Here is a 22,056-nt window from a genome sequence, read left to right as displayed (position 1 = left end):
CCCATCACATTCCCATCCATCGTCCGCCCCCCCCCCAAATGGAACCCGCTGTCCGGATTAAACCTTCCTCACTACTTGCCACTGTCTGCCGTACCTTCCCAAACGTACCTGTTGACGTCTCGTAAGCTTCTCGTCTCTCCCCTCCTCCTCCTCTCTTTCTCTCTCTTGCCGTCATCGTAACCTCAACTCTCCCTTACCCTCCCGTACCTTATACCCTCTTATCCTCTTCTCTCTTCCTCTCCGCCCTGTTTTAATTACCCTCCAGATCCGTTCTGTTGAGCTCTCTCTCTTGTTGTCTGATTGTCGCCTTAGAACCTTACTCTCTATTCGCTGCACGCACACATACGACACACGACACACACATTGACACATACATCCACACACCTGCAGCGAGCCAGCAACCTTCCTCCACACCTTCGCATCGTCATCAAAAATCACTGCACTGCTGCCCGCCCGCTATTGGGCATATCCGCCTATTCATATCCGTCTGGCCTGTCTCCATCCGGCCACGATGAACCAGTCCCGCGCCCACTCTTGAGAATTCCGAAGTTCACACGGCCCTGGCATGAATCACATCACCCTCCCGCTCTCTGCCTTCCAATTACCTACCGATATACCCCAGACCTGCTTCCGTGCCGCCCATGGACGACAAGTCATCAACCGATCCTCTCGGTGCTCCTGTCGACCAGGAGCCTTCCCCGATGACAATGGCCGCCAATGACCCGCCGCGACGACGACGAGAACGACAAGAACAGCAGCCCGCTGCTGCTGTTGCTGCCGACGCTGCCGCCACCGGTGTCTCGACAGAGCCAGCACACCCTACACCCCGGACCGACAAGGCCTCGCTTCCGTCCACCGGCCCCGACGTCACAGCACGCACACCGAGAAACCCCAGCAGGGAGCCATCCCCGGGACGCAACTCGCGCCGCGCAGCCTCGATCAGTCGTCTCAGCAGCGCTAGCTCGCTCGGATCCAGAAGGGCCAGCCAGCAGCAGGACATCAGTCCCACCCGCCAACCTATGCGCCAAGGAGTTATGCCTCCCCGCAAGTTCTCCGCCAGGAGTCTTTCAGCTGCCACGATCCCCTCCCTCCCTCCCAAGAACCAAGAGACGACACAGATACAGTCACCTATGCCCCGGAAACCCATCGCCTCTGACTTGAGGGAGGACCCTCGGTGGCCTGTTTCCCCTCGTTTGAAGTCGCCGCCACCCCACCCCAACAACAACAACAACAACAGCAGCAGCAGCAGCAGCAGCAGCAACAGCAACAGCAACATCAGCAATGACACCGCCACGTCAGGTAACAACGGCAACAACAACGCTTCGACCCCGTCCGCCATACGTCAGCAGGAACCGTCACCCATCAACGTCCCCAGATCTAGCCCATCTCCCCTGCTCACATCGGACTCCCAGAACACCACATCAGGGAGTGATACCGAGGACTCACAGACCCAGTCAGGCCTCAGGACGCCAGCCCGGGCCTCCCTCGAGACGGTGCAGGAGGTCAGCCTTCCCAGCTCACCCAGTGTTGCCGGCGACGCTGTCATCGCCCGCATGGATGAGAGGCTTGCGCATGAATCCGACAGCGTGTTCAGCGAGGAGCAGACCCCCCGGGCTAGGCCGAGCATGTCCATCGTCTACGGAAGCCAAGACAGGGACAGCGGAAGTGATACCGGCAGCTACAGACCTGACCCGATTCGCCGGCCCACATCGGTACCTCCCCCGCCCATGGTTCAGCGCCAGTCCGGTTCCGTATCCAAGGCTCCTAATCCGTCTCAGAACATGACGGTCGAGACGGAGACGGTCGCGAGCATCCCCCAGGTGGCCCTTACCGTCACCAAGAACGAGGCCCTCAGCAACTTGCTGAAGACGAAGCCGAGCACGGAGACTATCAAGCCTCGGAAGGAGAAGAAGAGGACGTCGCGGAAACAGTCCACCGTCGGCACTGGAAATGGTGAGACTACATCCACACTTTTTTATTATTATCATTATTATTACCATACAAAACCCCCACCCCACCACACCCACACATCTCTCGCCCGATACCTACTTCCTTTTTCGCCCTTGCTGACCTTGTATGATCTCCAGCCTCCTCCAAATCCGACATCTTCGAGGCCAAGGTTGCCATTGCCATCGACGAGGCCAACACGTCTGACTCTGACGAGACCTTTGTCTACGACTCCAACCCCCCAGACGGCAAGGACCGCTCATCACGACGATTTCACTCGCGGACCCCGAGCGCCACATCCATGGTCAGCCAAGCTGACCGCCAGAATCTGCGATCCATCTACGGCATCATGGAGGCCGGGCCAGCTCACGCGCCCAAGAAGGGCATGAAGTTTGTCAACTCGGTCAATGCTGGGAGTGGAGGCGAGAGTCTGAACCTCGACGACGACGGCAAGGGGACCGGTCGAAGCATGGGTGGCTCAGGCAGAGGCACGGCCCGCCACCATCACCACATCGGCCGGTGGGGCCGCCAGCCCGGCAACGGTCACCCCTCGCTCTTTGACAACGAGTCCCCCTTTGCGGGATCGACCAAGCCCAAGGTCAACGGGCAGTCGCGGAACTCGTCGGGCCCGTCGTCGAGCCCTAGGAACCACCACCACCACCGCCACCACCACTCGGGCCTGAACCACAAGCGTTCCAACTACCAGCTGTCCAGCTACGATGCCGACGATACGGGCGGCGGTGCCGACGACGAGCGCACCCCTCTCATGGGCTCGATGAACAATAGGACTGTTCGCGCCCGCCGTGGCCCCCACAGCCTCCGGCAGGCCGAATCGCAGTCATTTGAGCGCCGGCCCTCTTACCTGACGAGGTTTGCGGCCTGTCTCGTCCTGACCATGATGTTCCTGCTCGTCATCACGGGAGCAATCGGCCTCATGTTTGCCACTTCGCAGCCCATGAGCAACATTGACATCGTCTCTATCGGCAATGTCGTCACCAGTGAGCAGGTTCTCATGTTTGACCTGACGGTCAGAGCGCACAATCCCAACATTGTCGTCGTTACCGTGGACCATGCCAACCTCGAGATCTTTGCCAAGTCAGAGCATGCGGGCACAGACTCTGAATGGTGGAAGATGCCTCGGGGGCCCGACGAGATGCATACCCTCGACGACCCCATCAACGACCCGCCGCTGGACGATGACGACGGTCACGGTGGCCGCGGTGGCCACCACGAGCACGACGGCGATGACGAGCAGTCGAGACCCAATGTGCTGCTCGGGCGCGTCACGCAGTTTGACAGTCCCCTCACCTTCGAAGGATCCCTCTTTCACAAGGGATACTCGACGTCGACCGGTCAGATGCAGCTACCCTACCCCGGAAACAGCACGTCCGGCGGGTCGGAGCGGTGGGAGCGCATCTACCAGGACGAATTTGACCTCATCGTCAAGGGTGTGGTCAAGTACACCCTTCCTCTGAGTGCTCGCATCCGCAGCGCAACAGTCGCCGGTCGTGCCCACGTCGACCCCAACTCGGCCAACGACCCGACGTTGCAGCCGAATGGGACGGCTGAAGTCCTCACCCAAGACGCATGACCCCTTTTCCTTTGTCCCACTTTCCCTTTGCCTTTTTATGCCTCTCCTCCTTTACGCTACGAACACCACTACTACCCTCACGGGGACTTTGTATTGTGCACGCGCGCATATCATCATTTCAGCGTTGCATGGCGTCCATCCACCTTTTCTTCTTCTTTTTTTTCCCCCAAAGGAGTTTGTCCAGGATATCCTTTTTTTTTAATCTTGTTCTTTGCTTTTTTCTATTTTTCATGACCAGTAAAAAGATGCCCTACTTCCAGCCCTGTTTGTCTGGGATATGATGAGGGCATTGATTATTTTTTCCCTCTCCTTCTATCTTCTTATAATAAGCGATTAGAATTCTTCGGGTTCAATGTTTTCTTTTCTTTTTTTTTTTTTTTTTTTKYTTTTTTTTTYTKTTYTTKAAAGGATGGGGTAGTTGGGTTGGTAGATAAATTACCATTGCCTGTATTTGTAACGGCCTTGACGACAACACCAAAAAATATATACACGAGACAGAGAGATGGGAAATATGATTGGGAAGAAGGATACCAGCGAGATTGATAGCAAGAAGATATACCACATTGGAAGGTGCTGATGCGTTTTCACTCCCTCTGTTCTTTGATGAAACCCGTAAAGATGCTCTGGTTAAGTGACAGCATAATTGGACCATGTGATTTTGATGTGATTCACGCAAAGACGAATATGTATTAAACAGTCAAAGACATGTAAAAATATAATAATAATAATAATGGCTGAAATCCCCTCTTTAAACGCCATTCGCCTCTTTTTCTTGTTCCCTCGTTTTCCCAGTACACGTCCTGAACCGCCCCCCCCCCCCAAATCTTGTTGTATTTCTTCATTACCCCGTGATGATTGAGAGTACATGGGGTATATGGGGTATATGGGTGGCATTACTATGAGAAATGAATACCCTCATCGTTAAAGGCCTGGAGCAGACGCAAGAAGTCATTCTCGTCACACTTCCCGGCACGCTTATCGGCGAGGTCAGTGACATCCTCCAGACAGTGACGGATCTTTTCGCGGACGAGCTCTGCGACCTTTGTCTTGACTCTCTTGCTCTTCGTCTTGGGGGCGCTGTACCCGGTCGGGGCGGAGGAGGAAGAAGAGAAGAAGTCGGGCACGGCATCCTGATGCAGGCCGGCGTCGACATCCACGTCCTCGTCGTCGACAGGATCCATGTCCACATCGTCGTCTTCGTCATAGTCGTCGTGGCCGTCGCGGTCGTCAGCATTCTCGACGGGCGACTCATCGATGGCGACGCCGTTGATGGCGCACCAGGTGCGGTAGTTGCGCTCGACCATGGCGAGGACGTCCTTTGTGCCGAGCCAGTTGGCACGGAGGGTCTTGTTCTTGCGTACGAAGCAGACGCGCAGCAGCCCGTCCCACTCGTCCCAGCTGATGTCCGGTCTGTCCCTGCCGGTCTTGGGCTCGATCCTGACGACGGACGACTCGACCTGGGGCGGCGGGCGGAAGTTGTTCCGGCCGACCTTCATGATGTGGGTGATGCGGGCCCAGAACTGGGCGTTGACGGAGAGACGGCAGTACAGGGAGTCGCCCGGGCGGGCGGTCAGGCGCAGGGCGAACTCGCGCTGGAACATGAGGACCGACGTCCGCGGCGGGTTCGGCATGGACAGCAGCTTGAAGACGAGCGGGCTGGAGATCTGGTAGGGCGTGTTGGAGATGCAGACGTCAAAGGCCGGAAGGTCCGTCTTGATCACGTCCCCCAGCATCACCTCCAGCTTCTTCTGCTCCGGCGTGCCCTGCACCCGCTTCGTCACCTCGGCCGCCATGCGCGGGTCCAGCTCGACGCAGATGCAGCGCCGGGCCCGCTCCAGGATGCGCACCGTCAGGTTGCCCGTCCCCGGCCCGACCTCGAGCACGGTGTCGGTAGGCTTCAGGTAAGCCTTGTCCACTATCGCTTCCGACACGCCCGGGTTCTTCAAGATGTGCTGTCCGAAGTTGGTGTTGAACTTGAAGACGTTGTTCTTGGCCGCCGAGTTGCTGTTGGCGTTGCTGTTGGGTCGATCGTACGGCGTCGATGAGGAACGTGGCCGCTTGGTTTGCTTTGCTTTTGCCATCTTGACCGGTTTTCTTCTTCTTCTTCTTCTTCTTCTTCTTATTTTCCTTCAAGGGCTCTGTGTGGGCACGTGTATGCGTGTGTGTGTGTGTGTGTGTGTGTGTGTGTGTGTGTCTGTCTGTCTGTCTGTCTGTCTGTCTGTCTGTCTGTGGCTTTGTCGAGAGCGTCTTGTTCGTTTACAGAATTTATGTGGTCGTGGGGGTTGAGGCAGTCGATGAGGGGAGTGGTGGACAATTTTTCGTTCTTTACTTTCTGTGTATTATCGATAAGGATTCAGAGGCAGAGAGAGAGAGAGAAAGGGAAAAAAAAAAGTGGATTTTGAGCTGTACTTCATGTTACTGTATAGGATCAAGAGGATTCAAGACATCAACCCACGTAATTCTCTACTGAATGGAAATGGATCTCTTGGGTTCTCCAGGGTGAAGAACATCATTGTTTCATTATGAGAAAAAAAATATTTCTGCATGATCTGCATTTGCTGCATTATTATCAGTCTAATAATAACACCGTACGTCTAGAAGCTGCTCGTACTTAGTAATACTACATAAACGAGTAATCTGTACATGTTTTTGTGTATTGCAGAGACCCCCCCGTAAATTGTAATAGTTGACATTCCCAAGGAAAGCCTGACGTTGACGCCTTTCCACGAGTGGATCCCGTCGTCACTGGAAAACAGCACGTCTTTCCGCCTTCTTTCCCTACGAAAAAAACAACATCTTCTCCCCCCTCCGCTTCAGCACAACCACGCAGTCACGCAGCCACGCAGTCACGCAGTGGGACTGTCAACATGACGACCAGACGCGACTTCCTGAGTCAACCGGCTCCCGAAAACTACGTCGCAGGTCTGGGTCGAGGAGCTACGGGCTTCACTACCCGATCCGACCTGGGCCCGGCCCGCGACGGACCGAGCGAGGACCAGATCAAGGAGGCCCTCGCCAAGCGCGCCGCCCAGATCGGCCTGGCAGCTCCCGACGGCGCTAAGAAGGGCGGCAAGAAAGACGAAGAGGACGATGGCGGCGACGATGACAACGAGCGGTACCAGGACCCGGACAACGAGACCGGCCTCTTCGCCGGCGGAGTCTACGACAAGGACGACGAGGAAGCCGACAAGATCTGGGACTGGGTGGACCAGCGCATGGACAGGAGGAAACGGCAGCGCGAGGCCCGCGAGGAGGCAGAGCGCCAAGAGTACGAGCGCAACAACCCCAAGATTCAGCAGCAGTTCAGCGACCTCAAGCGCGCGCTCGCCACCGTCACCGATGACGAGTGGGCCAACCTGCCCGAGGTGGGCGACCTGACGGGCAAGAACCGACGGAGCAAGCAGGCCCTGCGCCAGCGCTTCTACGCCGTCCCCGATACCGTCCTGGCCGCCGCGAGGGACTCGACCGAGCTGGGCACCACCGTGGCCGACGACGGCGCCGCCTCTTCGTCCCACGACGCCGCCAACGGCACCATGACCAACTTTGCCGAGATCGGCGCCGCCCGCGAAAAGGTGCTCAAGTCGAGGCTCGAGCAGGCGTCGCAGGGCGGTGACGCCGGCGGCGGCAGCTCCACCAGCATCGACCCCCACGGCTACATCACCAGCCTCAACAAGATGCAGATCCCCGAGTCGCAGGCCCAGGTCGGCGACATCAACAGAGTGCGCGAGCTGCTCCAGTCGGTCGTCAAGACCAACCCCAACAACGCCCTCGGCTGGATAGCCGCCGCTCGACTCGAAGAGCTTGCCGGCAAGATCGTGTCGGCGCGCAAGACCATCGACCAGGGCTGCCAGCGCTGTCCCAAGAGCGAGGATGCGTGGCTCGAAAACATCCGGCTCAACCACGACTCGCACAATGCAAAGGTCATTGCCAGGAGGGCCATCGAGGCTAATGGCCGGTCGGTCAAGCTCTGGGTCGAGGCCATGAGGCTCGAGAGCCTGCCGGCCAACAAGAAGAGGGTGATACGCAAGGCGCTCGACTACATCCCCGAGTCAGAGGCGCTGTGGAAGGAGGCCGTCAACCTCGAGGAGGACCCGGGCGACGCCAAGCTGATGCTGGCCAAGGCCACGGAGCTGATACCGCTATCGGTGGACCTGTGGCTGGCGCTGGCGCGGCTGGAGACTCCCGAGAACGCGCAGAAGGTCCTCAACAAGGCGCGCAAGGCGGTGCCGACGTCGCACGAGATCTGGATCGCGGCGGCGCGCCTCCAGGAGCAGCTGGGCGCCGGCGAAAAAGTCAACGTGATGAAGCGCGCGGTGCAGGTGCTGGCCAAGGAGTCGGCCATGCCCAAGCGCGAGGAGTGGATAGCCGAGGCGGAGCGGTGCGAGTCGGAGGGCGCGCTGGTGACGTGCCAGAACATCGTGCGGGAGACGCTGGGGTGGGGCCTGGACGAGGACGACGACCGCAAGGACACGTGGATGGAGGACGCGCGCGGCAGCATCAACCGGGGCATGTACGAGACGGCCAAGGCCATCTACGCGTACGCGCTGCGGGTCTTCGTCAACAGCCGGACCATGTGGACGGCGGCGGCGGACCTGGAGCGCAACCACGGGACTCGCGAGTCGCTGTGGCAGGTGCTGGACAAGGCGGTCGAGGCGTGCCCCAAGAGCGAGGACCTGTGGATGGCGCTGGCCAAGGAGAAGATGCAGGCGGGCGAGGTGGACGGGGCGCGGCTGGTGCTCAAGCGGGCCTTCAACCAGAACCCCAACAACGAGGACATCTGGCTGGCGGCGGTGCAGCTCGAGTCGGAGAACGACAACGAGGATCAGGCGCGCAAGCTTCTCGAGATTGCACGCGAGCAGGCGCCCACGGACCGGGTGTGGACCAAGAGCGTCGTGTTCGAACGGGTGCTCGGCAACACGGAGGCGGCGCTGGACCTGACGCTCCAGGCGCTGCAGCTCTTCCCGGCCGCGGCCAAGCTGTGGATGCTCAAGGGCCAGATCTACGAGGACCTGGGCAAGACGGGCCAGGCGCGCGAGGCGTACGGGACGGGCGTCAAGGCGGTGCCCGGTTCGGTGGCGCTCTGGCTGCTGTACTCGCGTCTGGAGGAGAGGTCCGGGCTGACGGTCAAGGCGCGGTCGGTGCTGGACCGGGCGCGGCTGGCGGTGCCCCAGGACGCGCAGCTCTGGTGCGAGTCGGTCCGGCTGGAGCGGCGGGCGGGCAACACGGCGCAGGCCAGGTCGATGATGGCGCGGGCGCTGCAGGAGGTGCCCAGGAGCGGACTCCTGTGGGTCGAGCAGATATGGCACCTGGAGCCGCGGACGCAGCGGAAGCCGCGCTCCCTCGAGGCCATCAAGAAGGTCGACAACGACCCGACCCTGTTCGTCGCTGTGGCGCGCATCTTCTGGGGCGACCGCAAGCTCGACAAGGCCCAGAACTGGTTTGAAAAGGCCCTCGTGCTCGACAGCGACCGCGGCGACAGCTGGGCCTGGTACTACCGCTTCCTGTGCCAGCACGGCACGTCTGAGAAGAGGGCCGACGTCGTGACAAAGTGCGTTCTCAACGAGCCGAGGCACGGTGAGGTCTGGCAGGCCGTCGCCAAGGATCCCAAGAATGCGAGGAAGAGTGTCGAGGAGATTCTGAAGCTGGTGGCGGCCCAATTGGACGAGTGAGGATGGAAAGCGAGGAGAGGGGAAAAAGAAGAAAGAGTCAATTGTATATACGGCGTACGGTTCAATGTATTACTATTAGAGATGCTATGTGACGTGGATGGGACATGTCCAGATCGTCGGGAAATCAATCATTAACGTCACTTTGCCATGTGTTATTTGGTCAGTTTGCACCGTCACTTCTGTCAGGTAATGCATCTGATCAAGTATAATGTTTTTTTTGTGAGTGCTGCTGGTTTTATATCTCGTTGATATTTATGGTACAGAAAGTACAAGTGATGAGCGTACTCGTAGTATCGACATTGACAGATTATTTCCCACTGCCAAACCACCCCTTCGCCTTGGAAGCGCCCTCCTCGACCTTGTTGTCAAACTTGTCGACAGCCTTGAGGGCCTCGGCCTTGGCATCCTTTGTGTAAGCCTGGACTTCGCTCTTGGCCTGTGAGGCACGTCGGTCTGCGTCGGAGACCTGAGATGGATGTTAGTTAGTCAGTGCACGCACGTCATGGGACATGACTATGACGGCTCTCCATCTCTGGGAGAAGAATCTCTCAGGGGAAAAGAGAGACAGGCGAAAGTTACGATAATGAATAAAGTAGAAACATAGGAGAGAAAAAAGTGGGGGGGGGGAGAAGAGAGAGAGAGAAACATACAGCCTTGTCAATCTTGGAACCAACTTCAGCACCGTATTGCTTGCCTTGCTTCTCGGCGTTGGGCGAGTTACCGGGGACATGGGACTTGACTGATGCCGATGCGCGATGGACGTCGCCTATATGCGAAGTTAGTGTCGGGTGGAATGGGTAAGAAGAGCTTGGTTGGTAGGGTAGGGTACGCACTTTCGAACTTGTTCTCTGCTGCTTTGGCGTTGCCGCCTGCTTTGTAAAAGTAGTAACCTACACCACCTGCAGCGCCTAGGCCGAGGACGAGAGGCATGCGAGACTTGGACATTGTGGGTGATGGGGTGTATGATATACTGGAGAGAAGATAGAGAGAGAGAGAGAGTGTGTGTGTGTGTAGGTGGGTAGGTGGTAGACGACCGGTGGTGATGTATGTGTGTGTGTATGTGTGTGTGTGTGTGTGGGAGGAAAGAGGAGGGGAAGGAAGAGAGGAGAAGAAAAAGAAGAGGTTCAATACTTATTTAAAAGGACTGGAAAGAGGGAGAGCTACAGTCCAACAGCCAGGAAAATATGGCGTGGTTGACGTATTGAACTTGTAGAGGTGGGAATACAGAGTGGTGACGTGATGGTAACCCGTTTTCGGCAGGAACGCCCCGCACTTTTTGCCTTGCGCCTTCTTTTCCGGAACAGAACCCAAGGGACGAAGGAACGGAGGAACGTAATGAAAGCGATGGATTCTACTTTACTCTTATGCACAATTCATCATTGCTCACAGCTACCAACCAATACCAACCAATACCAACTAACAGCTTCTAGTTGGTACATGCAACCTGTAGAAGCCGTACATATATAATGCCCAGCGTCACTACTACCACATCTTACCACCTGTACACGTTACCGGGCCGGGGTGGAGTTATACGCTACCGGTCATTAGCAACTCACTTCTCCGTCATCCTCCCCTGCAGCACCCCACACCATCGCCGCCCTCCCGAACCCCATCAGGGCCACGCTCCACACCAGCGTCCCGCAACCCATGACGGCCCCCTTGGCCGCGCGGCTCCCATCTTCGCCGTTCCCGACCGCACTGGTACTGCTACCGGTGCACCGCGCCGCCACGGTCACGGCCGTACCCGTCGCCAGGACCAGCACCCCCATCTGCACGAAGAGCAGGGTCATCGTCGACAGCCCCCGTCCGTCGGGGCGCGTCTCGTGCGTCACTAGGGCTGCGAAGCAGATTGCTGCCTGTACAGTGATTACCGGTGCTGCTGTTGACCATAGCCTGTGTTGGCGACTGTCAGCATATCTCTCTCTGTCTTCCTTTCTCCCGGAGCGTGATGATTGGACTAAATACACGACGAGCAGAAGGGAGACGAGGGAAGGAAGGAGGGAGACAAGAGGATAGAATAGGAGAGGAGAGGAGAGGAGAAAACGCACCATCCCCAAAACCCATCACTGCTATCCCTCCTCTGCCAAACCGTCACCCAGACAAAGACGCTCAGCGTGACGATGTTGGCGACGCATTCCGTCAGAAGCGTCACCCCGTCGAGAACCCTAGACAGCCTGTCATCCCTCACGACCAAGGTCGCCACAGGCCGTCGTGCCTTGCCGTCGTCACCATCCCAGCTTGCCACCGTCGCCCCCCGCACCGTCCCTCCGTACGAGTAGTCGCTGCTCATGCTCACGCTCGCCCCGTCGCCAAAGCCGTAGTACCTCCCCTTCAGAAGAGAGGTGGTCTCCTCCCCGTTGAGTGGCTTGACGGTCTCGGATGAATACGAGTTCATTCGCCGCCCGTGGGATCCGTGGGATCCGTGGGAGACGCGTGCCGCCTGCTGGGGAGGTCCAGAGTAGATATCACCATCGTCGCCTAGCAGCTGTCCTGCCGTTAGGGGAGCAGGTGAGTACTGCGACGAGGAAGACAGGGACTTGGAGTTTCGTGCGTGATGCCCGACTCCGCTGTCGGATCGCCGAGGGTGGAGTGTTAGGTGTCGTGGGCCGTGGGGGGGCCATCGTAGTGTGTTTTGCGTCGAGTGAGGTCGTTGTTGAGGTTCCATGATTCTGATGTGCGACACAAGAGTTGTTCCCTCAAAATTCTGTAGCAAGATGAAATGTACGACGAGAAAGAGAAAGAATGGATGAAGTGTAACAGAAGAGAAGAGGCCTTCTTCCTCTTTCTTCCTCTTTCTTCCTCGGCTATCTGCTTTTGAGTTTTGACGACGTGACGACCTGAGACAAGAGACTCCACTGTCAAGTCAGGAGAAGCTATCGATATTACTACTACTAGTATGAATGAGGTATCCTTTCTCAAGGGAGAATCAACCCCTCGTGACCTCTTATCCGGAAGAAAGGGGAATGAGGTGTGTGTGTATGTGTGTGTGTGCGTGTGTGTGTGAACTGCAGTCTTCCATTGATCATCTCCATACCAGTCGTCGAAACACCAGAATCGTCACAGAATGGTCAACAATGATCTCATGCTCCTATGTAACACCACTCGGATAAAATACACGGGATATCCCATAGACAAAAAAAAACAGAAAACAAAAAAAAAAAAAAAGGCAGGGGAAGGGAAAAAAAACAGGAACCATGCATCACTCAAGATTCATCCTCGCCTCATCACCAATCCCCCAGTCCCCCTCCTTCCCCCTCTTCTGCAACTCCATCTCCACCTCTATCCCGAGCCCACTCAGATGATCATCATCTTCCTCGCTAAGGACATCGCTTTTTCTCCTGGCATGCTGGCTCTGGTTCTGATTGGCATTCGCGCGACTGCTGGTACTACCGGCACCATCGGCCGACGGCCTGTCACCCGCTACTTTCCTCCTCAAGGCAGAGCTAGATGACCGGAATACATTCCATGATCGTCGTGACGATGTCGAGTGGATCGATGCAGTGTCGTCGGCACCGCCACCGGCACTAGCACTGGGAGCTACGGAGGGAGCCCTGGAGGTGGCAGAGTCTGAACTCGTTGGCCTGCTGTCGCTTTTTGCCGTCCTCTCATCGACGGGTGGGAGGGCCGGTTCTGGGCAGGTAGGGGATATCGGGGCGGACTCCTCCGCCGTGCCGTTGCCGAGAGCAGTCGTGGATACGGACGAGGTCTTGGGTGTGCTGCTGTGGTCGTCGTCATCTTCCTCTTCAACCTCGACCAGTTCCGCGTCGCGGTACCACTTGCGGCGACGTGTCCATCGGTTCCAGCCATCTACTCCCCTGCGACCATTTTGCCACTGCATGTGTGTTAGTGAGATCCGTCGCGCGTCATATTAGGGGAGAAGGTGAGCTACCTGATTATCATAGTAAATCCATCCATTCCTGGCATCCTGGCTGTCGTAGTCGATGGGGACGTGGTCATCGGACACACCATCCACCCTCCACCGGCTCCCGTCAGCCCACCTCCAGCGCATCTTGCTCCCATCCTCGACCTCTGGCAGCTCAAACTCGTCCTTGGGGGGCATCTCATTGTTGTGCTCGTCGGACCAGGCCGGGCGCTCGTAGGTAAACAGGCTCATGGTCCAGCCCAGCCCGACCCACCGGCGCTGGTTTTCGTAGATGATGAAGGTGAACTTGACGCCTGCACTGCGCGACTTGTCGTAGGTTCTCCGTCCGTGGCCGGCGGCGGCCAATTCGGGCAGGCCGGTCTTGCCGGTGCCGATTCCCTTTCCGGCGATGGACGCAGTCGGCGTCTCAAAGTGGAGTCCCGTAATGGCAGAGGATAGACGTCGCACTGTGGCACTTCGCCAGAGTATAGCCCTCGTGACACGCATTGCGCGAGCATGCCACGTGAGGATAAGGGTGCCCGCGATGAGGACGATGCGGCGGGTGGTGACGATGCGCCACGGAGGGGCGGCAAGGGCGACCCAGAAGGGTGTAACGATGAGTAGACGGACAAACATGGCCGTCAGTGCGGGTTTGGTGGTGGCGCTCGTGGCGGTGCGCTGGGTGCTCAGGAAGTCGGTCATCTCCAGAAGGGGATCCATGAGCACGTTGCACCGGCCCGTCAACTCCTTGAGCGTCTCGACAATCTCGTCGAGCGTCTTTTGGTGCCTCGTGGCCGTGGCCTCAGAGTTGTTCCGTGCATGTTTCGATTCGTTGGCTGAGGTGCTGTTTTGAGATGAAGTATTCGAAGGAGCCCCCGCCGTGTTTGCTGGAGTCGCAGGTGTCGCCGCTGAGCCGTCCGCTGTCGGTGACGAAGACAGCGACGGCGAAGTCCGTGTGGGGGGTGCTCCTCCCACGACTCTGGAGACGGCACTGCCCAGTTCGCGGACGGGTTGCTCGCTCCACGGACTGCTGCTCAAGGGACTATATCTCCGGCCGTACATGCCGGCCATCAGACCCAGGGCAACAACGACGGGCCCCGCCCAGCGGACGAGGACATCGCCGTAGAGGACGACGACCCAGAAGGCGCAGAGGAGAAGGAAGCTCTTCCACGGGTCACCAGAGCTCCAGGTGAGGAGGCCGGCAAATGTGTTTAGAGGTAGGATGAAGGGGTGGCTGTAGGCAAGAGCGCGGGTGATTTGTGGCGGCGTGGCCAGCAGCAGCGGGCTCTTTTGATGGACGAGTATTGTGGATCGTCGGGCGGATCGTGAGGGGGTGTTGGCCGAGAGAGTCACTGGGGAGAAGGCGGCGTAGGTTGGGGGAGGGGCGGCGCCGGCGCCATAGTACGACGTGGACGAGGGGTCGTCGTTGTTGTGACTGTCGTCGTCGTCGCGTGAAGACATGGGCGAGCCTAGATTGAAAAGGAGAGGCGTATCCTGGACGGCGAGAACAGGGAAGACGGGGAGTCAGCTCGATGGATGTCGTGATGGAGCAGCCGTGCAGTAAGCAGAGGGGTGCCGATGATTATGGAGTAGGGGAGAGAAATGACATCAGTGCAGGGGGGAGAGGGAGAAGGAGAGGTGTGGCGTGTGCGTTTAGGGGACCATGGCGTTGGGCAGCAGAATTGTGATGAATGTTTTTTTCTGATTCGGTGTGGGGGAGGGGCGCATAATGTGGAGTTTTGTAAACGGAACAGCATGGGTGGAAAAGAGATGGGGGAACAAGGATGACGATTGTGTGTGTGTGTATGAGAGAGGGGGAGAGAAGAGAGAGAGACTCACCAAGGCAGCCATCAAGATGGAAAGAAACAGATGAGAACGGGAAGTAAATCGAGAGCTGATCAAGGACCAGTATCGAAAGAAGCTTTGCGCTTTGGTCCGATGGCGGCGGACTCGGGGCGGGGAGCTACTACCGACGAAGCAAGGGCACGCAAACGGTGGTCAATTCATGACCTCATCTAGGGTATACTGGCGTTTGTAAGAATGTATTGTAGGAAGGGGAGGAAGGGATCCTAACGATGAAGGAAATAGGTGAGGGTTATTGGTAAGCTGGCCAGACGGCTGGCAATTGAATGCTAGAACTCTGGCAGAGTCGGAGAACGTACCGAATACTGAACAAGGCCAGAGGCTGATGACGGCATCCTGGGGAAAGAGGAGAGGATGCCCACCCACCCACCACGCTCTTTCCTTTTCGGTCGTCACATGCCACGGTAAGTGCGACCGATGCGCGATGCACCTTCCACCTTTGACTTGCAATCATTCGCTGCGTTGCCAATATATTCCTCATTACCTACGAAGTCTAATTTATGACGCAGATTATAATAAATACGTTGGTTGTACTTGATATAGGCAATTCTCCTGCGATGCACATGAACACTGTCGGTCAATCACCCAGTACAGGTTACTGCTATTGCTATGAGTATTGATACTATCACTATTACTTTCCATCACTAGTAATCTGTACAGAGTACCAGTACTAAGAAGCCACTGCTCAACTCTTCCTCGGCTCTGCTGCGCATCTCACAAGCTCCGAGGCCCAGTCCCACTTTCACTTCCAAGTCCTTGACTCCTCATACAAGGCACACGGATACCCAACATCAGGACGCTCCGTACCGTGCATTACCATTCCCGCCTTGGGCGTCTGTGTTATCGTGGCTCGCTAATTAGTTAGTTGCACGCAACACTGTACTACACGAGCAACGGCAACAAGAGGAAGAGGCTCATGAGAAGAGAAGCAGATTACGACAAAAGGAAATTGAGTGATTTGGCTATTCAGCCGATGAAACTTGGTCATGTATCCGTATCCCTCCTTCATTTTCCCTCCTTCTCTCCCCTTCCTCCCATCTTCCCAAAGAGGGGAAGAACATTGAAGTCCCAAGAAGACATTTCCCCAGCATCCCTCGTTGCGTCCATCCAGAAGCCGCGAGAATCGAGTGTATCCTGCAAATCCTTTCCTCCTCTCCATCGAGAAAACATAAGAAGAAAGAGAAGATAAGAAGAGATGGTGCGTGTTCATCGTGAAGATCATGACCACTCTCGAAGTCGTGGTGGCTGATGTCGATGTCGTTGATGGTGTCGAATTTTTTTGGACGTTTTTCTCATAATCGTAGTATATAATACAGATTATCGTCTCTCCCACTCATGGGGGAAAGACGACACGATGCTCATGGCGCATCGTATTGTGCGTTTTGGGTACAAATGAAAGGGGCGCACTGCTATGAATGCGTGGATGAGCAAGAGCCTATGTATTGTCAGTGCTTGACCTCTTTTGATGTCTCGTGATAAGACGCAATAGTAAAGTCCCAGGACACAGCAAGTCTCTCAAGACACAACAGGTCCGGGAGAAGAGCATATTGTATCCGAGAAAGGTAAAAGAAACTCACAACTGGCGCCGCAGTTGCAGCTAGAGGAAGCAGAGCATCCACAGTTGCCGGCCATCTTGATGGAGATAAGAGGGATATAGGTATAAAAACCTAGAAAAAAATGATTGTTTGAAAAGTGGTTGGAACGAGAGTTTTTTTCGACTATAAAAGTCTACTTGTAGAGAGAAAGAAGAAGAAAAGGGACCAAAGATGAGAGGGAGGGACACGGTCCTCTTTATAGATGAGAGGGTCTCGGAAGAGGAGGGGGGGAGGGGAGGAAGCCTTGCGATCTGCTGACGATCCTAGACAACTATGGCTATCTGCCATTCGATCTCGCAGGATATCGAAGAAGAAACTGTCGGTCTGACCCTCAAACTCGGGATAGTCTTCCTCTTGGGCACCCATGAAACCAAAACAAGTTGGTCCCCACCCTTTGCGTGGCCTATTACACAATTTACCAGGCAGGAGGGGGGGGGGAGGGCGGTCCGAGGATAGAGGTAGAGGTCATTGGTCGTCGACGGTTTGGCGATGCGGTCAAGCCGTCGTGCAAGGTAATATATCTGCACTTATTTAGTCTATATGCACATTCAGGGTAGCATCGGTGGTCTATTCACTCCCTCTGTTTCGCCGTCTCTATCACCCCGTACTACCTACTGAGTGAGGTTGGATCCCTACAGCTGACTAGCTTGTTGCTCATCCTGATGGCTAGGGTTTCGCTTCGTCCTCGTCCCTTGAACTTTGGCTGTACTCACGAAACAACTACACTGCCTACCTGTACAGGTATGTATGCACTCTGCTCGCCCAATCGTCAAAATCATGTGGCCACCTCCGAAACCAGAAAGCCACTGAGCTGGCAAATCTGCAAGATAGACCCGCTCCATCCAACTGGCTTGCTGGCAAAACAAAGACGATATCCACCTTCTCCTGCATGCTCACGCTCGCACCTGTAGGTTGTATTATCACATGTAGGCAGGTTGTCAAGTCTAATCCGCGTTTCACTGTCCCTGAGACCCTCTTTTTTCCGACCCCATCTACGAATATCAGTCGTCTGCATCGAGTAACAGCCATGATCATTCACATCCTCCATCTGCCTTTCTTTTTTCGGCCAGTGGACCCGGGGGAGCCTAGGTCCCTTTGATTTCCACTTTCACTCATCAGTACTGAAATAGAGTGGTGATGTGTGTCACGTCATGGTGGGATTAAGATGATGTGTTGAAGGTGTTATTAACGGGTCTGTGTATATTAATAAGCGTACGTAGATGGCTGCCTGGGGCAACCATTCCCAGCCCCCCTCCCAACCACCTCCATGTACGAGTAATACTGGTCAGGGTCATGGACACTGTAATGGACGAGTCATATCGCTCTATAATCCATAATAAACATTCCAAAGTCCACTGCACCAGCGGCCCCTCGGCAACTACATTCAACCAACGTATCAAGGGTAACAAGACATAACATACACAACACAATCTCCTTCACCGCAATCCGACGCTTTTCACCATCGACTCTATGGTCACTGTCTTGGATGGGCCGGTACCACCAAGTGTAGACCCAGTGATGCTGTCATACTTTTTCCAGTGTTGTCGGTCAAAAGCAGAAATGTTCCTGTCGATCCTGACAAGAACGTTGTCAAAGTCGACACAAGCGGAACCACACGAGGACAGATCAAGACGGGTAATCAACAAAGGCAAACAAAGCAACCATAGGGTTTAATGCTGAAACACAGTGAACTTACTTGAAGGTAGGCTATGTGCTATCAGGCGTCAAATTCTCAATGTTTATTATTCATGCCGAAAACTTCGACTATAAAAAGTTTCGTGTCCGGCTTACCTAAGCTACGCACGATGAGGAAGGTGATGCAGTTTTATAACGAGAGAAAAACACAAGAGTGAGGGTGGTAGTGAGGAGGACATGATGAAACTCCAACCGGTAGAATGTCTACATCTATAATGGGAGGTACAAGTTCTTTTCCTTTCTTTTTTAGACGCTGGAGCCTAGCTCTTGACCGCTCTCGTGATGCCATCGACTCCGTTGACACATACCAAGATACGTCACGATATATTGATCGCGTCGCGACACGCGCGGTTGTTACCGTAGCTTTGGGGGTGGCCGGGGGGGCGCGCACGGCGGGGGGGGGAAGGGGGGTTGCTTTTCCCGCCTCGGGCCTTGACTGTCTTTTTTATCTCCTCTCGAATTTTACAGAGGGGCGCAACGGACTTGTCCACGTCAGCTTCATGTGTCCATGTCTGCCGTCCATGTCTCGGCACTGGGCACTTCCTTGTTCAGCTGTCAGGAGCTTTCCCGGGATATTCTTAGATTTCGATGTTCAAGATACTAACAGTCTCGTGACGATTCAAGTATGATATCGATAGTGTTATGACCTTGATTGGTCATACTATTCCATGCATGTTGTCGTGTTCAGAACGTGTACGGGTACGATACGCCATTCCTCTCAGCCTCCTCTCAGCCTCAGGAAGTGTCCACCTCATCCATTCCGATCTAAACACCGACATACCCTTCACGGGCATTCCATCTCATCCCAAAGCCTTCATCAGTCTTCGCGGTCACTGCGTCCGATCTTCAGATCGCCGCTTGGCGGGAAGAGGACGACGACACAGAATTGTCAATCTGGAAACTAGCCTGCCTCCTCTGGGCAGGAATCCCTTCTGAAATCGACGAGGTCTCGGGCATGGAGGAGTCATGTTGGGTTCAATGTGAACTTTGAATGAGAGTCGCAGACATAGTTAAGAAATGTGTATTATACATAACGCTGAAAGATGTACAATTGATGCTGATAAGTTTCGTCCACCATGATGTGAAAGAATACAGAGTACGATGATCTAACCACCCCAAAGATGCGCCTTCAATTCTGGAACATGTTTTTTGTATTTCGTCATCTGGTGGGGAATTGATTACCCCTCTGACCACCAGGTACGAAATAATAGATATAAAGAAGAAAAGTAGTTCCACTGGACCATGGAAGCATGTATACAGAAAACCACAAGACAACACCAAAAACTCCTTGTATGGAAAAATGATTTGTCCAGTCGACCATTTCGTCGTAGGTATTCCGGAAAAGGTTGAAAAGGATGCAAAAGAGGGAGAGGGGGTGGGGAGAGGGGAAGAGGGGGAGGGAGAGGGAGAGGGAGAGGGAGAGAATCACTGCAAAGGTATAGGCTCGTAGTTGTGTTGCGACGACGACGACTTGCCGACGCGCTTGGTGACGGTGCGCACGACGCGCCTGAGCGGAGCGCGGTAATGGTACAGGGCAAAGATGGTGATGAGGAAGGCCATGAGCGACCAGGAGAAGATGGTGACGGGCTCGGGCATCCATCCGCGCGAGGGCGCCTCGAGAAGCGTCTTGGTCGTCTTCTCGTGGCGGGGAACGGTGCGCGTGCGGCCGAGGACGTTGCCGGCGGCGTCGAGGGCGACGACGGTGATGAAGGCGCCAGCGTCGTCGGGCACGGAGATGCGAGTCTCGAAGGTGGTCTTGACGACGCGCTCGTGGTCGGTGGTGGCAGCGCTGCCGTCCTCGCTGTCGCTGCTCTGCATGTGCCACTCGCGCACCTCGGTAGCCCCGTTCCAGCTCACGTACACGGCCTGCTGGTCCGGGCGGACGGCAATGTCCGGGTTCGTATCCGGGCGGCCGACCCAGGGGAACTTGAAGTCGCGGTAGCTCTTGACCCAGCCAAAGTTGGCGAACCAGATGGGACCGAAGTGGACGTCGCACAGCACCTCGCCCTCGGCCGTGTACTCTGTGTAGGCCGGGGTGTGGCCCCATCCGACGAGCACGTTGCCGTTGGGCAGCACCTGGACTGACCCCTGCGACGGGGCCAGGTAGCCCAGCGGGGCGACGTACTCGCGCGTCAGGGTGGCCGTCATGGCGTCGAGGTTGAGCGAGACCTTGACGCCGCGCGACCGCGAGGCCGAGTTGAACTGGCCGTTGGACTGGTTGTCGAAGAGGGTGACGGTCGTGCCGTTGTCGTGCCAGCTGGCGTGGTGGTTCCAGGCAATGTTGGTGGCCTGGCCATCCGACAGGTCGGCGAACGAGTTGCCCTTGCCGCCCAGCTGCCAGAGGATGCTACCGTCGACGTGGCTGATGCAGGCCACGGCGCACATGTGCCGCGCCGAGATCAGGTAGTCGCCCTCGCTGTTCTTGTCGATGCTGTTGATGTGGAAGAAGTCGAAGCCCGAGTTCGCGTTCCTGCCAGTCCAACCGGGCGGCTGCAGACTGTCCAGGACGTGGTAGTGGTCTGTCGCGCGCCACTCGAAGATGAGCTCGCCCGTCTCAATGTCCATCTCCTGAAACAGGCAGTCGTATAGCCAGCCGGTCCAGGACTCGGAATCGGGGTCAGACCCGGGAAAAGTGCCCTCGATCGACTCGTAGATTGTCATGAGGGCTGTTCCATCTTCTGTGATGGAGAACTCGTGCAGGTCACCTAGAAGATCACCCGCGGGGATGACTTCCTTGAAGAGGTTGTACTTGTCATCGAGCTGGAGGTGGGGCTTGTTAGTACTAGTAACGACTCGATCTAACCCTCCTTTTTCTGTCTTGAAGTTTTTTTTTCTTCTTCTTCTTTTGCGACAGCGCAAGGGGGGGGAGGGGGAGAACACGAACCATGAGATACGACCCCGTCCCACCAGCAAAAGAACCTGTGTCCTCGCCAATCCAAAACGTGATGTAGTCCTTTCCCTTATAAGACTGGACTTTGACGTCCATGGCTTGACCCCATTTCGTGTCTGTCCAGACAAGATTGCCCTGACCATCAACAATGACCGGCCCAGGAGTCTCGACATAGAGTCCGCGGGGCTCTATGAACAATAGACCATCCTCACACCGGTCGTCGGCCTTGACAATGTTGAAAAGGGGAGAATCCGCACCAAACGACTCGTAGGACTTGCGCGGGTAACTGCCGTACCAACCCCAGTCATACCAGTAAGAAGCCTGTACGTGGGAGTCGGCCGAGGCCTTTGACTGGTCCCTGGGGGCCCGTGGTCTGTTGCCGGCAGTATCAACAGCGTCGGTGGCAACGGAAGGCTCAGAATCGAGGGGCACAGCGGCAGCGAAGAGATCATAGGGCGCTGCCGCCGCCGCTATTAATAGCGAACGGATGAGGGTATCCATGGCGAGTATGGGCAGGTGGGCGGACACACACAGACACACAGACACACAGACACGTGTGCGCGCGACGGTCTGTCGGTCGAGTGGTGAGGACAGCGTTGGCGATGAGAGAGAGTGTGTGCTTTTGGTGGAGGAGAGGGGGGAAGGAATCGAGCAAGGAATCGACCAGGAACAAAAGAGGTAAACTCTCTCTCCTTTTTTTTTTCCCACGAGACGATCAGCAACTTTTCTCCATCGTCTGTCTGCATGTGTACGAGTACTATTAACACAATTATACGGCAGTCTACGAGTAATAATATTCGATAAGATGGATACCTTGTACCCAGTTTTATTTCCCTTCTTCTTTTCATTGCCTGGCACGAGTACTCATAGTAATACGGAGTACTTACCTATTTATTCTAGTTATTAACTTATCGCAGCCAAGAGTGCGGTACGGAGTATACTCC

The 22,056-nt window shown here is 55.9% G+C and overlaps 7 protein-coding genes across 7 annotated transcripts; 2 read left to right on the top strand and 5 right to left on the bottom strand.

The window, feature by feature from the left end:
- Positions 1–641: 641 nt before the first annotated feature.
- On the top strand, positions 642–3,538 carry GMORB2_7104 (Phospholipid metabolism enzyme regulator; the record flags this gene model as incomplete). Its single annotated transcript, XM_035469069.1, has 2 exons — positions 642–1,953; positions 2,088–3,538. The coding sequence occupies 2 exons, from the start codon at positions 642–644 to the stop codon at positions 3,536–3,538; spliced, it is 2,763 nt and encodes a 920-aa protein (XP_035321449.1).
- Positions 3,539–4,434: 896 nt separating this feature from the next.
- Positions 4,435–5,619, bottom strand: GMORB2_7103 (18S rRNA (adenine1779-N6/adenine1780-N6)-dimethyltransferase; the record flags this gene model as incomplete). Its single annotated transcript, XM_035469068.1, has 1 exon — positions 4,435–5,619. The coding sequence occupies one exon, from the start codon at positions 5,617–5,619 to the stop codon at positions 4,435–4,437; it is 1,185 nt and encodes a 394-aa protein (XP_035321448.1).
- Positions 5,620–6,405: 786 nt separating this feature from the next.
- On the top strand, positions 6,406–9,207 carry GMORB2_7102 (pre-mRNA-processing factor 6; the record flags this gene model as incomplete). Its single annotated transcript, XM_035469067.1, has 1 exon — positions 6,406–9,207. One exon carries the CDS (start codon positions 6,406–6,408, stop codon positions 9,205–9,207), a length of 2,802 nt encoding a protein of 933 aa, XP_035321447.1.
- Positions 9,208–9,514: 307 nt separating this feature from the next.
- Positions 9,515–10,152, bottom strand: GMORB2_7101 (uncharacterized protein; the record flags this gene model as incomplete). Its single annotated transcript, XM_035469066.1, has 3 exons — positions 9,515–9,673; positions 9,858–9,973; positions 10,041–10,152. 3 exons carry the CDS (start codon positions 10,150–10,152, stop codon positions 9,515–9,517), a joined length of 387 nt encoding a protein of 128 aa, XP_035321446.1.
- Positions 10,153–10,751: 599 nt separating this feature from the next.
- On the bottom strand, positions 10,752–12,291 carry GMORB2_7100 (uncharacterized protein; the record flags this gene model as incomplete). Its single annotated transcript, XM_035469065.1, has 3 exons — positions 10,752–11,100; positions 11,256–11,774; positions 12,269–12,291. The coding sequence occupies 3 exons, from the start codon at positions 12,289–12,291 to the stop codon at positions 10,752–10,754; spliced, it is 891 nt and encodes a 296-aa protein (XP_035321445.1).
- Positions 12,292–12,406: 115 nt separating this feature from the next.
- On the bottom strand, positions 12,407–14,530 carry GMORB2_7099 (Integral peroxisomal membrane peroxin; the record flags this gene model as incomplete). Its single annotated transcript, XM_035469064.1, has 2 exons — positions 12,407–13,039; positions 13,097–14,530. 2 exons carry the CDS (start codon positions 14,528–14,530, stop codon positions 12,407–12,409), a joined length of 2,067 nt encoding a protein of 688 aa, XP_035321444.1.
- Positions 14,531–19,647: 5,117 nt separating this feature from the next.
- On the bottom strand, positions 19,648–21,613 carry GMORB2_7098 (Arylsulfotransferase (ASST); the record flags this gene model as incomplete). The annotated part of the gene is made up of 2 exons (XM_035469063.1): positions 19,648–20,982; positions 21,107–21,613. 2 exons carry the CDS (start codon positions 21,611–21,613, stop codon positions 19,648–19,650), a joined length of 1,842 nt encoding a protein of 613 aa, XP_035321443.1.
- Between the last annotated feature and the right edge of the window lie 443 nt (positions 21,614–22,056).

The sequence above is a fragment of the Geosmithia morbida genome, assembly GCF_012550715.1.
Source record: "Geosmithia morbida isolate 1262 chromosome Unknown scaffold_7, whole genome shotgun sequence".
NCBI classification, from domain to species: domain Eukaryota; kingdom Fungi; phylum Ascomycota; class Sordariomycetes; order Hypocreales; family Bionectriaceae; genus Geosmithia; species Geosmithia morbida.
This window is presented reverse-complemented; position numbering and strand designations above follow the sequence as displayed.